The 15828-nt window shown below is 45.2% G+C and overlaps 1 protein-coding gene across 1 annotated transcript in view; it reads left to right on the top strand.

Moving 5' to 3' along the window:
* LOC115133142 (nck-associated protein 5-like) overlaps positions 1-15828 on the top strand; it is a 175146-nt gene that overhangs the window by 46336 nt on the left and 112982 nt on the right. The window contains 1 exon segment of the mRNA XM_029666077.2: positions 3927-4000. Within this exon segment, the coding sequence (XP_029521937.2) occupies positions 3927-4000 (74 nt within the window).

Raw genomic sequence — 15828 nt, 5'->3', positions numbered from 1 at the left:
GTCCTGACCTTGGCTTTGACTGTTCTGACAGGTCTCACTCCCAGAGGCCACCGGGCAGCTCCAGGCTTTCTTATCTCTCTCACTCGCCTGCTGCCTGGGTCTCAGATCTACAACCCCGCCGAGGTGGGGTTGAGGAGGAAATCACATTATAGATAGCTAGGACTTTAAAGGAAGACTGGAACACATACTGACCCCATACTGCAACTGGGTCAGGGATGTAGCTGGGTTTGAGTTTTTCTCAGCCAAGACCTAAAGGAACTCATATGTTTACGGGGATATGATCCCATCCATTACAGCCTTTCAGTATGTGTGGATCTGCCAGAGAGAGAGAGCGAGAGAGGGGGAGAGGGAGAGCGAAACGCTCTCATGGATGAATAATGAATCTAATGTTTTATTACTGAAATTCTTGGACCATTTCTTATAAACACATATGCGCGTGGGTGCGCGTACGTGCACGTGAGCATGTGTGTCTGGCGTAAAGCAAAGCTTTTTTGGCCGAGTTTCCGAGTGCCATAGCAGTGGGGGACAAAGCTCATTTTAAAATGTCCTAAAGATTAGGAGGCACATGATCGGTTGGAGGGCTGCAGGATATGGGCCTCACAGCATGCCCAGTGGGGGAAGCCCTTTCTCTCAACAGCTCTAGCCTTCTTATCAACCCCTCTCACATACAGAGTAAACAGGAACTGCCATCGGCTGCCATAGACCAGAAACATGGACAAACACACAAAGGAAACTACAGTGTGAAAGTGTATGCCTATGCCAGCCAATTCCAGCTCAACAAATCCCAGTGCTCTGTTTCTCCCCTTGACTCCTACACTGAAGTTGAAATTGGATGCGGAATTTGGATGCTGGTTCATTCTTTTTGTCTTGTGTCCATCCTACAAAGAGAACCAGAGGAACGGACTGTATGACGGGGAAATCAGACACATTTGCAGATGATTGCATCGGATAAGACAGTCCCCGTCATCGCTAACTTACTTCGAGACATTTTATCGCCCTGTTAGTGAGCTCGTATGACTTTTAGACCCTCTATAAACAACTTCCTTTGTTTTCTGCCTGGTAGGGATGTGCTAACCATGGGATCTGCAGACACTTCACGAATGAGTCTCACAAGACTGTCGACTAGAGGTTTGTGCAGACAGAGAAGGTATAGTTTTGATACTGCTGCGGAGGAGTTTGAGGAGTTTGCACGCCGCACCGGGCACTGTTTTACAACCTCCCAGTGATATGGCGACGGTTTCTGTCAAGGTGATATTCTGTCCTTATGAACGTTAGCGCTATTTAGACACTTCAATCACCTCAAGGAATCGTTTGGTCTGTATCGCACTCCAAGTGTACTTCGCGAAATATGCGTTCGATAAAGTTTGAGGCAAAGGTCCATCATTTTCTCTCTCCCAATGTAGGCACGCGGGCCCCTGTGGGAACCCTGCAGCTTTCGCACACACAGTAAAAATGTCAGGAGTAATGCCCCACCAAAGACGTAATGTAATACACGGCAGCGTGCTCCGCATAACATATACGAGTCAGGCCTTAAATCGCCGGGTCTACATACCCTCCATTTGACATTACGACAGGCCACTGCACATTCTTTGCATGCCTTCATGTATGCGGAGGATTATGCCAGAACCCTATCATTAGCAGAGGTTTCCGCGATGACAACAGAGACTTAGCTAGCTGCGCTTAACGTTTGATGTGGGGTGTAAATCTTTTTGTGTGCATGGCACTCTGGTGATGGGTAGATCTCCCTGAGAGACAGGGAAAACCATTACCGGGCTGAATCCTAACTTGAGATCTGCTTTAACGTGGACTTTTGCTTAAATCATTGGGGATCTCAAGTTAGGATTTGGACCTACGAGACTATGTGGCCAATGGTCTCTAACAACAGATATTTTCTCCTGACAATTCCTCTGTATGACAACTTCTTTCTGTTCTAAATTGATAGAGCTAGATGCACTATAGTTGAGGTTTAGCAACTTTTGTTAACTAAACTTGTACATGGATTTGGACGCTACTCAGATCATTCTCCCATGTTCCTATCCTATCACTCTGATACTGTAAGCAACCCTGAGTCGCTTAACCCGGAAGCCAGCCAGGCTCGAACCCGGAACTGTAGTGACGCCTCAAGCACTACAGTGCCTTAGACCGCTGCACCACTCGGGAGGCAACTTCATTTGGTCCTGATGACAGTCAGTGGGTTTTAGTGTGACTGGCATCTCTGCTGGGTGTAGTGGCACCTTATGACTTCCAGATGGCCTTGGGGACACCACTGATAAGCAGCACCAACACTTTTAAATATTCCATCCAGATACTGTATGAGGACTAGTAAGTACGTATGTGCACTTAACCATTTTTCTTATAGGTCACATGCAAATGATGAAGAAAGTGAAAATAACATGATTTCATCAGGTTATTTGGATATCCTTTCGTATGAATGACAAAATAACACATTGTCACCTGGCCATCGCCATGTTCTTCTGGCTTCTGTCCCTGCCCTTGATGATCATTGGTCATTTAGTATGTCCTTGACTGGCGACTTTGGCTGGAGGTCTGGGCTTGTGCCATCTTCAGTTGGCACGGGGGCATACTGGAGACGGTGGGCACCTGCAGTGGCTGGCCTCAGGTCAGTCCTGAAGTGTGATAATTGCCCTGGAGCCAGCCATACGGTTGCCTTCTGAGAAGCGTGCTCTTAAGAGCTACTGTGAACACATCCCAGTTCCAATGTCTGACGATAAGGGGTTCTCTCTATTTTCAGCTTAAGAAAGATCATTACAGTGTTCCTCAATGTAGGTTGTACCATATAATGTATACAGTCTGTACCATCATATTTTCCCAGCTCTGGATACACACAGTATATTTACACTATTAAGTCTGTCTAGCACGGGCAATATGCTCATGGGACGAGTCTAAACGATACTCAGCTGGGTCATCTCTCAGAGGACTTCCCCATGATTCAATTATACGTGAACAGCACACGACGGCGGTCTAAAAATCAATGGAGGGCGTCTGTGGCCGTGAGATAACGCTTTACCCAAGAGAGGCATCACCAATACCAGTAATTCATTCAAGCTAGCCACAATCACGACCAAAGGATAAAGAAGCCACTACAGGTAGTTCCTATATAGCCAACCACTGACACAGTCACTGTCTGCGTCTCCAAAGAACAGCTGGGTGGAATATTATGGCTAGGTGGCCAATATCTTCTACACTAATGTCTTATGCTCAACTATACAGGCATGGCATAGACGAGCACATCATTAGGGCAAAGTCAAATAAGCTGGACATCTGTTTTTCCATACTGTTCCCGGGTCTCTGCTCATTTGGCCCGTGCTGTAATTCAATAGCACACTTTGGGAGTGTGTGTGTGTGGAGTATGTGTGTGTGAAGGTATTCCCTCTTGACACTACACAGCTGGCCGCCTGCACTCAGGGCCAGCCAGGCGAAGTTACCCAGCGGTGCATCTGGAGTTACACTCTTCCCATGTCCCTGAAAACCAACACCCCAAAAAGTATTGACCATATGAAGGAATCGCACCTTTTTTGAAACACGGTCCAGTTCTGCCTCAGTGTTCCTCTTCACACTTGGAAGAGCAGTGTGTGGAAACAAGGCACCGGCTGGACAAATACACGATATGGTTTTGGTCTGTATTTTCATACTCCATGTAGGCTTCTGTATGGACTTGTGCCTTTTTTTGTGGTTTACCACTGCTGTTGATAAACACAAGAGAATCTCCATTGAAAATATATATATATATATTATTATTTTTTAACTTCAGGACTAGGCTAATCTGGGAAACTGACCCCTGAACTTCATAATAATTGAGGTAGTGTAGGATTGTTGGGCTGTTCTTGAAATTACTGATATTTTTCCTCCATGGAATCCATCTTTGGAATCCATCTTTGACACTCATCTCCATCTGTTGTTTACAGGGGTACATGGATGCCAACAAGTGCATCGAGGAGCTACTCAAACAGCTGGACGAAGAGCGGAGGAATGTCCGAAGGTAAGGGAGGATCCTCGATCTGCGCTGTGACAGCTGCTGCTGTTTGCCAATAAATATCAACAGCTGAATGCAATCTATTCTCAATGAGAACCAGCCGAACAATGTTGTTAAGTTTGGGAAGCTGACACAGTGCTTTGTGTGTAGTCTTGGTGAGAAAATGCTATTGTGAAGTGATGGTGAGGACAAGGTTGCTGAAGGTGGGGAAAGACAAAGGCGTACGTTCAGTCCATTTCAGTTTTGGGGTTGGCTGGGGACATTTCTCATGGAGACAATGGGGATGCGGAGAGGCCAAACTCATGACCTTGGCCCTCAAACCTATCCTTAGACCCTTGACTCTCCATGTCAAAAGAGCTGATTTCCCCCCATCCAGGAACAATTTTCCCCTTGAGCGAGCAGGGAGGCCTGGGAGAGGGGTCTCTGAGTGGACCCAGGGTGGATGGTTGGGGGTTAGAGGTTGACCGCTGATCAGGGCCTTTGCTACGGCAGGCCGGCTTTCAATAGAAGGGTAAGGAAGTGGTGTGTAAAATAATGATTGTCTTGTCCACAGTCTCACTCACACTAATTTAGAAGAGGAGACCCTTCCTCTTTTGACCAGGAAAGTGACCTAATAACAGGTTTAGAGGGGCCTGGTTGTTATTGTGTGGACTGGCCATGGGAGTTGTTGGGGTTTTCTCACTAGGGGCTGTTTGGAATCCATGAACTTGCTTAGACCTGGAGGGACATTTGGGACAGTGGGGGCAATAGCTAGGGTGGCTGACCCTAAGGTTTTCGTGATCATTGTTTAGTTTTGCTCAGGAGTTTTAATTTGTGTGTTTGTGTAATTTTTTCTGCACGTAAAACTGAATGATTTTCTAATTCAATAATGATAATTTAGTCTATTCAACATTTCTTCCAGTAGCTCATATAGATAATCACTTACCTACAAATACTTTCAACTGACTTACGTATAATTACAATATTCAAATTCATGGTAATAAACCTCCTTGGAAGAGACAGCTACGCTGACAGACCTGACAGACCAGATCCTAGGGATTGTGGCGCTTTTCTTCGGATGTTTCTCGATAGTGTTAGTGACAGTGATAAATGACTCCACACATTCTTTTGTTGGGCTGGAGCAGAAACTCAGGACTGATAAAGACAGGCACGCCTCCTTCCCTTTATTACGCTGTGTCTTACGGCTACATTACCGAGAGGACTTACATTGTCTTCCTCTTTTTTTCCTGGGAATATGGAGCCAATCAATCCATCAAGAAGATGGAGAGAGAACGAATTGGATTTCACTAATTGAGTGCTTGTTATTTCTGTGTCCTACTGACCCAATGCAAACATTTATTTAGACAGTCTATCACATTATAAATGAGTATTAAACAGACGTAGGATATTGTACCTGGTGTCAATATTACGTGCCATACTGTAAATGCCCTTTGTTTGATATTTTTACTACATTGTTAGGAGCTAGTAACACAAGCATTTCGCTGCACCCTCTATAACATCTGCTAAACTGTTTATCAGACCAATAAATTTATTTTGATTTGATTTGATTTGATGCTCTGTTCCACTTATACTTCCACTTGTACTGTGTTTTCAAAATACCCCTCCATATACCCCTCAAAATACCCCTCCATATACCCCTCAAAATACCCCTCCATATACCCCTAAAAATATTCATGAAGAGAGGCATAATAAGTCATATCAAACTGTGTATGAATTGCAGGAAATGCGTTTTAAAATGTCAAAAGAAATTCCGGGGGAGGAGCCCCGGACCCCTTTCTACTGTTCGACCACCCCAATATCTACACCACAATTTCGCCATTGCTGTGTATTTAAATGCAGGCTAAAAACAGATCACAAATCAAAAAAATATATGAAAATGTCTGCCAACCAATACAAGAAAGCTCACTCCAAAAACACAGCTTTTGCCAGTGTTCTCATCATATGTAAAACCCATCTGTTCCATAATATAGTCCTCCTTGTATCCACTCCTTTCCACAACACTCTCCATCACACACACACACACGCACACACACACACACACACACACACACACACACACACACACACACACACACACACACACACACACACACACACACACACACACACACAAGGAGCACAACAAAACCACAGTGGGGTACTGTCGCGGCATCACTCATTATTTCATTAACTCTGATGACGTCCATGACAAACACAAACAAAGGCTCCACAGCCCTGTGTCAACATCATATTTAAAACCTCCAAACAAGACGAGACATGTCATGATGCATCATGTAAGCTTTCCTTATGGTTGTTACGGTTATATCTGATTCTCTCTGAATGTATCACACATAGGTTGATTGTATGTGGAAATTATTGGCCGAAAGATGGATTCACGGTAGATGTATTTGGCCAAACAACAATATTAAGTCTATGTTGTGTACATCTATCTCTACATGTAAGTAGAGCGGGAATGTGGTGAAAGTGAAGTGAGTGACAGCTAGCTCTCTGTTTAGACAGTGAGCTATTGAATGGGAGCAGGCGTGATTTGGATGAGGACATATGGATGCTGCTTTAGGACACTAAAAAGCATGACTGGCCGGGTGGAAGGTCACGTGCCCTGTCTGAAAAGCTGATGTGTCGAGGGAACAGAAATATATAATCTTCCTTGGCCTTGGATTAAAACAATGCAGATTAGTTTTTGTTCCCTCTTTCTGCCAATTCCTCCTTTTCCCCTTCATCTCCTCCTTCTTGAACTCTGTCCACGTGTCTGCGTTGGGATTGCTTGTGGTCTTATCTTATGTAATGAAAGTGTTTTTCACACAACGGACAGCGTTCACAAGTCTCTATTGACCTTTCCTTTGGGTATCTGTGTCAACATTTTATGTAGAACGCTGTCCGTTGATCAGCCAAGTGGCCAAAGCTGGTCTCACCTGGCCTTACCCTTAGCAGATGGTGTGCGTCTTTGTTTGTCTGTGACCCCTCCACACCTTGGAGGACTCAGGGTAGCAGGGAGGTGGGGTGGGGAGCAGGGGAGAATGGGTACACTGCTGGAGATCTATGGAGGATCGTCTCTTAGGCTATGAGGACCGGCAAGTCGGGCATCTGCAGCCCTTCCTGAATGGACATTAGCCAGGACATCTGCTAATCAATAAACTATTTATCATCTTTAGAGAGGAATTATCCCTCCAAATTTGAGGGAAGTGGGAGGTCTGGCAGTTGGTTTTGATAGATTATCGGTCCATTTTGAAATATCTTTGTTTGGATGTATTTCTCTTTGGGTGTAAATGTAGTGGAAAGCAACTCTTTGTCGTTCTCTAACGTTCAGCCGTAAATGTATACTGTATTCCCATAGCTGTCCTTCATTTGTCTGTGTGTGTCCTTGCCTGATCAGGACATTGCCACTACTCACCAGTACTGGATTATGCTTAGATGGTGAATTATAGCCACCAGAGCAGTGTGTTCATTTACCAGTTTAGCTTGCAAATGGGATTTCATCCATAGTAAATGGACTTATTTTCCTTCTGAATTCCCTCTAATTTATTTTGGCAATAATCCCTCCCTTCATGAAATTGCAGCGTCTCAGTTGAAGACCCTAATGCAGCATTATGATCATCAAAAACAGTTCATAGTTTAGTATATGATTAAATACATCTTTATCGAGTTCCATTTTGGGCGCAGACTGAGGGACACTTGAATTGAAAGCGAGCCCCGTGTGTGTGTGTGTGTGTGTGTGTGTGTGTGTGTGTGTGTGTGTGTGCACGTGTGTTCATGTTTATGTTTGTGTGTTTTCATCCACTATTATGATAGCACGCCAACGGAGGAGGCTTTTCCTACGCTGATGTTAACGGCTTGTGACTGTGGCTGTGCGGCTCACTGATGTTACTACAAGGCATGTCTCGACCTCAAAGATGCCTCTGTGCCTCCACCGCCGCTGTAATCCTGTGTGGAAGTGTGCGGCCCTCTCTCCCTCTCTCCATCTCTCCCCCTCTCCCCTCTCCCTCTCCCCGTCTCTCCCTCTCTCCCTCTCTCCCGCTCTCCCGCTCTCCCTCTCCAGATGATGAGGATAGTATGCCCTCATCTGCCCTCATCTTGGTATGCCCCCCCCCCGAGGCTCTGTTCTGCAGCCGTCGCACTTGGGTGAAGGCCATGCATTTGACAACTGTAATTGGATAAGTTGACCAGTCTAACACTTTAATTTGATAATGCTAAGCCCCCCACCAGAGACCTAATACGGTCAATTGTGTATTTATGTGCCCTCCTGTGAGTGAGAGACTTAGCCTAATTCATTGATTAGAGGTCAGTTCCCCCACGATAGTTGGAGATAAATTAATCCATTGGTTTTCTATACAAATGTTCTGCAGAGAGATCCACCCCCCTCTTTTCCCCTCAGCAAACTCTCATTAAAAGAATGTTTGTATTTGATGGGATTCGGTTAAATATGTTTATTTTAGTAATCAGCGGTTATGTTACTATCGAGCTCTTACACGTGTGTCCTGATGAAAATAGTGTACTTTGAGCTACGCAAGAGTTCACTCTGAACAGGGAACTGAACAATGCTTGTGGAAACATGCACCATGTGCTTTTAGCCCGTACATTCCATCTTTTATTAGCATAAAGCTAACTTTAGCTTAGTCTAAGCTTAGTCTTAGCTTAGTCTTAGCTTAGCTTACGCTTAGCTGCTGAGCTTAGTCTTTAATCAGAGCACCGTGGAGAGCTGTGCTCACTGTTGTGCATCTTGTTGGTCAATACTGGACTGTACTATCTACCAATTGAAGCTTAACTCATATAAATAGACCAGATGATGAAATCACTTCGGCCAATTAGTTCAAGCCTGACACTGTTGTTGGCCCATAACACAAGTCAGCCATTACTGCCACAGTGCATTATATGGATCTCCAACCACTAACACCAACCCAGTCTGGTCCTGTGCTGTTTATGTCTGTGGCTACTGTAAGATAAACCAAACGGAGACGCTGCATTCACCAGTGATCACAATTTAACCCCGCATTCCGTCTGGTTTAACCAGGCTTAACTGTAGGCCAAATGTAAGAGCCCTGCGGGTCTCCCGTGATTTATCAGTATGGCCAGGCCTGGCTAAAAACATGCATCAGTTTTATGGCGCTTATGAGAGGAAAGAGGTTAATCGAACGGGTTAATGAAGTTTTTTATTGATACGTTCTCAAGGTCGCGTCGCCTTAACTCGCCGTAATATCTCTGTGCCATTGTACAGTGGAGAAGGAAAGCACTTAGGCTAGTGACTGAAATGTTATGCCGGTCCTTTATCCACTCGCCACCCCCACCATTCAGACCACATACTACCACAGACGCGTCCTTGTTGGGCCATGCGTATCTCTTTATGATATACTCAAGGTCAATCATAAGCTAAGTGGTCATCTACAGTAGCGGCCATTTTGAATTTGAAAGCATCCTGTTACTTAAGATGAGTGTTTGTGTGCTTGTGTTCAATTCTTACATGACCGAGGTCAATGGTAGGCTATACAAAGAAGGGCTCTGTAAAATCTGTTCTAACCTCAGGGGTCTTTCCTGGTTAAATAGGTTGAATAAATAAACAATATTATACAACATTATAATAAAGGGACTTTTTGTTGTGCTGCTTACAGTACTGTAGGTCTATTGAGTGGAGGTATTAGGACTGTTCTTGTGGAAAATCAGACCTGGTGAAGAAGAGTGGTCACTGTGGCGTTGTGTAATTACTAATGAACACTGGTGTTTACCCAACCAACCCGATGGCTTCCACATCATAAATCTCATGATGCCCGCCATGCTAACTATAGCACCACATACACACATCACAGCGCTTGAGTCGCTATGTTGTTCTATTTTGAGAAAAATGGGTGGCATCTACAGTTGTGATGCTTTGAGTCTTTGTTAGTACAGTATATTAGGTGAGCGATTATTTCCTGTGATGTTTTGAGTCTTTGTTAGTACAGTATATTGGGTGAGCAATTATTTCCTGTGATGTTTTGAGTGGAGTTCCTTGGCTTTATTATCAAGGTGAGCTAGTAGGCTAAACAATGTTTTTTGTTCTTTTGTACGTATTCACCAAAGCATGCAGTTGTTTTGACTAACACGGTCGCTTTTAACCGTTTGGAACATCTTTGTATTGAGATGTGTGGCGAGATAGAGGATGTGCAGGTTTGGCGCAGTATGATTCTGGAAGTCACAGTGGCTACATCTGTGCTGTTCACCTCCAGCCAAATACCAGACTGACTCAATCAACATGTATTGGGTTTGGGTGCTGTTAATGAATTAAACCTTGCTGTATGATTTCAGTACGGATTGTATTACAGTATTTATTGCTTTATAACATTGTATATGCTGTAGGTTTTGTGGTCCTTTTTAGCTCATGTGGTAGAGCATGGTGCTTATGATGCCAGGGTAGTGAGTTCGATTACTGGGACCACCTATACTTAAAATATATGCACACATGACTGTAAGTCGCTTTGGATAAAAGTGTCTGCTAAATGGCATATATTATTAAATTTGATTATATATATATTATTTTGTGTCAGCATAGTAATCATTGGTTAACCTACTGGTCACAGATCAGTTTGTGCTGTCTGGTCAATTTGGCATGCCAATGACCGTAGGAATTGGCTATACAGGACTGATCTGGGACCAGGCAAATCATTGTCCTGTTTAGAGTAGTAAAAATATGGTGTTTAATCCAAACGTACATCCCCCGCATGTCATGCTCCCCCCTAGCCATAGCCCTTGCATAGCCCTGGCTAGCCATAGCCATTGCATTACACAGAAGTGTAACGACTCATGGTGTAATCATAACAACATACAGGAACTCAAGTCCTTCTGCTCACCTGATCTAGAATTCCTTAGTCAAGTGCAGGCCATTTCACCTGCCAAGAGAATTCTCGTCAGTTATAGTCACACCTGTGTACATTCCCCCTCAAGCAGACACCAAGACGGCCATCGAGGAACTTCACTGGACGATATGCAAACTGGAAACCATATATCCTGAAGCTGGCGATTTTAACCTAGAAAATTTGAGAACAAGTCTACCTAAATTCTTCCAGCATATTGATTGCGCAACATGCATGAGCAATACCCTCGACCACTGCTACTCTAACTTCCGCATGCATACAAAGCCCTACCACGCCCTCTGTTCGGCAAATCCGACCATGACACCATCTTGCTCCTTCGGTCTTATAGGCAGAAACTCAAACAGGGTATACCAGTGACAAGAACCATTCATCGCTGGTCCAACCAATCGTAAGCCAAGCTTCAAGATTGTTTTGATCACGAGGACTGACATATGTTCCGGTCAGCCTCAGAGAACAACATCGACCTTTACGCTGACACGGTGAGTACGTTTATAAAGAAGTGCATTGGAGATGTTGTACCCCCTGTGACTATTAAAACCTACCTTAACCGGATGGCGGCATTCGTGCAAAACTGAAAGCGCGATCCACTGCATTTAACCATGGAAAGGTGTCTGGGAATATGTCTGAATATAAACAGTGTAGCTATTCCCCCTGCAAGGCAATAAAACAAGCGAAATGCCAGTACAGGGACAAGGTGGAGTCGCAATTCAACGGCTCAGACATGAGATGTATGTGGCAGTGTCTACAGGAAATCACGGACTACAAAAAGAAATCCAACCTCGTCACTGACACCGATGTTTCGCTTCCAGTTTCGCTTTCGCACCTTCTTTGCCAGCTTTGAGGATAATACAGTGCCACCATTGCGGCCTGCTAACAAGGACTGCACCCCTGCATTCCTTATTCTCCGTGGCTGATGTGAGTAAAACATTTAAACGTGTTAACCCTCGCAAGGCTGCTGGCCCAGACGACATCCCTAGCAGGGTCCTCAGAGCATGCGCAGTCCAGCTGGCTGGTGTGTTTACGGATATATTCAATCGCTCCCTATCCCAGTCTGTTGTTCCTCTACCCAAGAATGCAAAGATAACTGAACTAAATGACTAAATGACTACTTCTGTCATCATGAAGTGCTTTGAGAGACTGGTCAAAGATCATATCAACTCCACCTTACCGGCCACCCTAGACCGACTTCAGTTTGCATACCGCCCCCACAGGTCCACAGACGACACAATCGGCATCACACTGCACACTGCCCTATCCCATCTGGACAAAAGGAATACCTATGTAAGAATGCTGTTCATTGACTACAGCTCAGCATTCAACACCATAGTACCCTCCAAGTTCATCATCAAGCTGGAGGTCCTGGGTCTCAACCCCGCCCTGTGCAATTGGGTCCTGGACTGTCTGACGGGCTGTCCCCAGGTGGTGAAGGTAGGAAACAACATATCAACATCACTGACCCTAACACTGGGGCCCCACAAAGGTGTGTGTTCAGCCCCCTCCTGTACTCCTTGTTCACCCACGATTGCGTGGCCATGCACACCTTCAACAAAATCATCAAGTTTGCAGATGACACAACAGTAGTGGGCTTGATTACCAACAACGACAAGACGGCCTACAGGGAGGAGGTGAGGGTACTCAGAGTGTGGTGTCAGGAAAACAACCTCTCACTCAATGTTAACAAAACAAAGGAGATGATTTTGGACTTCAGGAAACAGCAGAGGGAGCACCCCCCTATCCACATTGAAGGGACAGCAGTGGAGAAGGTGGAAAGTTTTAAGTTCCTCGGCGTACACATCACAGACAAACTGAAATGGTCCACTCACACAGACAGTGTTGTGAAGAAGGCGCAACAGAGCCTCTTCAACCTCAGCAGGCTGAAGAAATTTGGTTTGTCACCCAAAACCCTGACAAACTTTTACAGATCCACAATCGAGAGCATCCTTTTGGGCTGTATCACAGCCTGATACGGAAACTGCACCGCCCTCAACCGCAAGGCTCTCCAGAGGGTGGTGCGGTCTGTACAACGCATCACCGGGGGCAAACTACCTGCCCTCCATGACACCTACAGCACCCGATGTCACAGAAAGGCCAAAAAGATAATCAAGGACATCAACCACCCGAACCACTGCCTATTCACATCGCTACCATCCAGAAGGCGAGTTCAGTACAGGTGCATCAAAGCTGGGACCGAGAGACTGAAAAACAGCTTCTCTCTCAAGGCCATCAGACTGCTAAACAGCAGTCATTAACTCAGAGAGGCTGCTGCCTACATTGAGACCCAATCACTGGCCACTTTAATAAATGGATCACTCTTCACTTTATACAATGCACTCCAAATAATGCCACTTTAATAATGTTTACATATCTTACATTATTCATATCACATATATATATATATATACTGTATTTTATACCATCTATAGCACCTTGCCTATGCAGCTCGGCCATCGCTCATCCATATACGTACAAGTACATATTCTCATTCACCCCTTTAGATTTGTGTGTATTCGGTAGTTGTTGGGAATTGTTTGATTACTTGTTAGATATTACCTCACTGTCGGAACTAGAAGCACAAGCATTTCGCTACACTATTAACATCTGCTAACGATGTGTATGTGACAAATACAATTTGATTTGATTTGAAGTGTCATTGTACGAAGGACTCTTCTGTAACGGGGCGTTTTGTTTAAGAACCGTGACGCTCGGTCTGAACAATAACACACATTGCTTACGTTACGGTTTTGGAAGCATAAGGACCGTACCTTTCATATTGGCGATAAATCACTTGATACACACCTTTATGGGGTTAGTGTTCCCACACGGCCATGTCTCCAGGTTACAGCTCGTGCTTACGGAAACCAACCGGAAGACCAAGGGACAACCTTAGCTATCTACATCTAGCATGTTCTGATCCCCTGTGTGGAACGGAAGAGGGCCACCAGAAATGTGTTGTCACGGAAAAATACTGTCGGCTGCAACTGTGACAAGGCCGGTTAAAACAGTGTAGAGTTTCGATATTACAGTGTAGATTGTACAGTGTAGATTTTACAGTGTAGATTTTACAGTGTAGATTGTACAGTGTAGCTTTTACAGTGTAGATTTTACAGTGTATATTTTACAGTGTAGATTTTGCAGTGTAGATTTAGCTTTTGTGAAATGATTTTGATGTGATATGAAAGTAGAGGGATTTATGTTTCTAGAACCGTAATGCCATTGAGAATCGATTCCCGTTTAGATGGAGTATTTGGCTGACTTCTCTGCCAGAGCCAGTCTCCCTCTGAAAATAACATATAAGGTCCTTGAACCTTAAGGAGCAACGGTAGGCTCCTTAAGAGTACATCTTGGGCTACCTACCCCCATTCCCTTCAGTAGCACAGTCAGGCTAGGAAGGGTGTCGCAGACAAACCTGCACCCCCAGCATATCACGCCAACCCATTCCCTTGCTTAATGGAACATGACAGAGGCACATTATCACAGATCGCACTCATCGTGTGACACATTCAATCTGGCCCCCAACAAAATGTTAAATGGCTGTTCCAGTTTGCGGCCGGTGGGGCCGATCCAAAGTGGACGAACACAGCTCAGATGATTTGCATAGTCTGACTGCTGTCTCGGGCGGTGGTTGAGAGCAGTGGAGCCCGAGCGGGATAGCCTGTGTGTGTGTTGGGTAAATAAACGCCCATGTCACACTATGGCATTCCCACCGCTCGTCTCAACATGCAAACAGCCCAAGGGGGTAGTCTGTTGACAACTAAAAATATGCTATAAACACTTCTGAGGTAGCTTCAAAAGGGTATTTAGACTTTAGCGTACCTCATTTGGTGTTCAGACATTCAGACATGTATAGAAATGCTTGGACGTTGTGTATGTCTGAGCCAATAAGATGTGGTAAAAAGTGTTTGAGGCCCTGAAGATTAAGGGGGTGAAGGCATTTACAGACACACACACACACACACACACACACACACACACACACACACACACACACACACACACACACACACACACACACACACACACACACACACACACACACACACACACACACACACACACACACACACACACCATTGCATTTTATCCCATGATTATCTCCCCCTGATTAGCGAGTTTCTGGGGGGGAACACATACCTTGACGGCGACGGCGGCAGGAATTGGTCACGTAACGCGCTCAACTAAGTGACACACGTCATCAACCTCCTCTGCTCTCCCCCTTAATAAACCCACCCCCCACACCGCCCCTTATCAACCCTGTCTCCCCCTCCCCTTCTTCTCCCAGCAGTACCACCACCCACCCCCCACCCCCCACCTTTCAGTGGAATGCTAGCCCGTTGGTGATGGTTAACAGGGGGATGGTAGTAGTAGCGGTGGTGGTGGTGGTGGTAGTGGAACCAGTCAGGTTGTGTGTGTGGGGTATGTTGGCACCCATGTGTTTCTAAACATTGGAATCTGTCACTGACACCACTGGCAGTGGAGTAAGCAGGGCCTCCTAATGAGTTGAGAAGATCGCTCAACACACACACACACACACACACACACAGACAAGCATGCACACACACACTCGTACACACTCGTACACACTCGTACACACTCGTACACACTCGTACACACACACACACACACACTCGTACACACACACACACACACACACACACACACACACACACACACACACACACACACACACACACACACACACACACACACACACACACACACACACACACACACACACTAACTCACCCCTGGACATGTTGTAACTCTTCTAATACAATGTCCATGTGGTGGAAGTCCAAACAAACAGAGCTTCCTGTTTCGGGGGGATCGGACTCTGCTATGAATGACTTGGCTTGGTCTGCTGGTTTCTGTCTCACTACAGACAAGCTGTGTTTCTGTGTGTCCATTTTGGATCCCGTTGTAGACTTGGCCATCGCTCAACGTTGGGGGGCATGCAGTTTATTGAATTAAAGTGGGGGCGACTCCTCAATATTT

Source organism: Oncorhynchus nerka, linkage group LG2 (assembly GCF_034236695.1).
Source record: "Oncorhynchus nerka isolate Pitt River linkage group LG2, Oner_Uvic_2.0, whole genome shotgun sequence".
NCBI classification, from domain to species: Eukaryota; Metazoa; Chordata; class Actinopteri; order Salmoniformes; family Salmonidae; genus Oncorhynchus; species Oncorhynchus nerka.
This window is presented reverse-complemented; position numbering and strand designations above follow the sequence as displayed.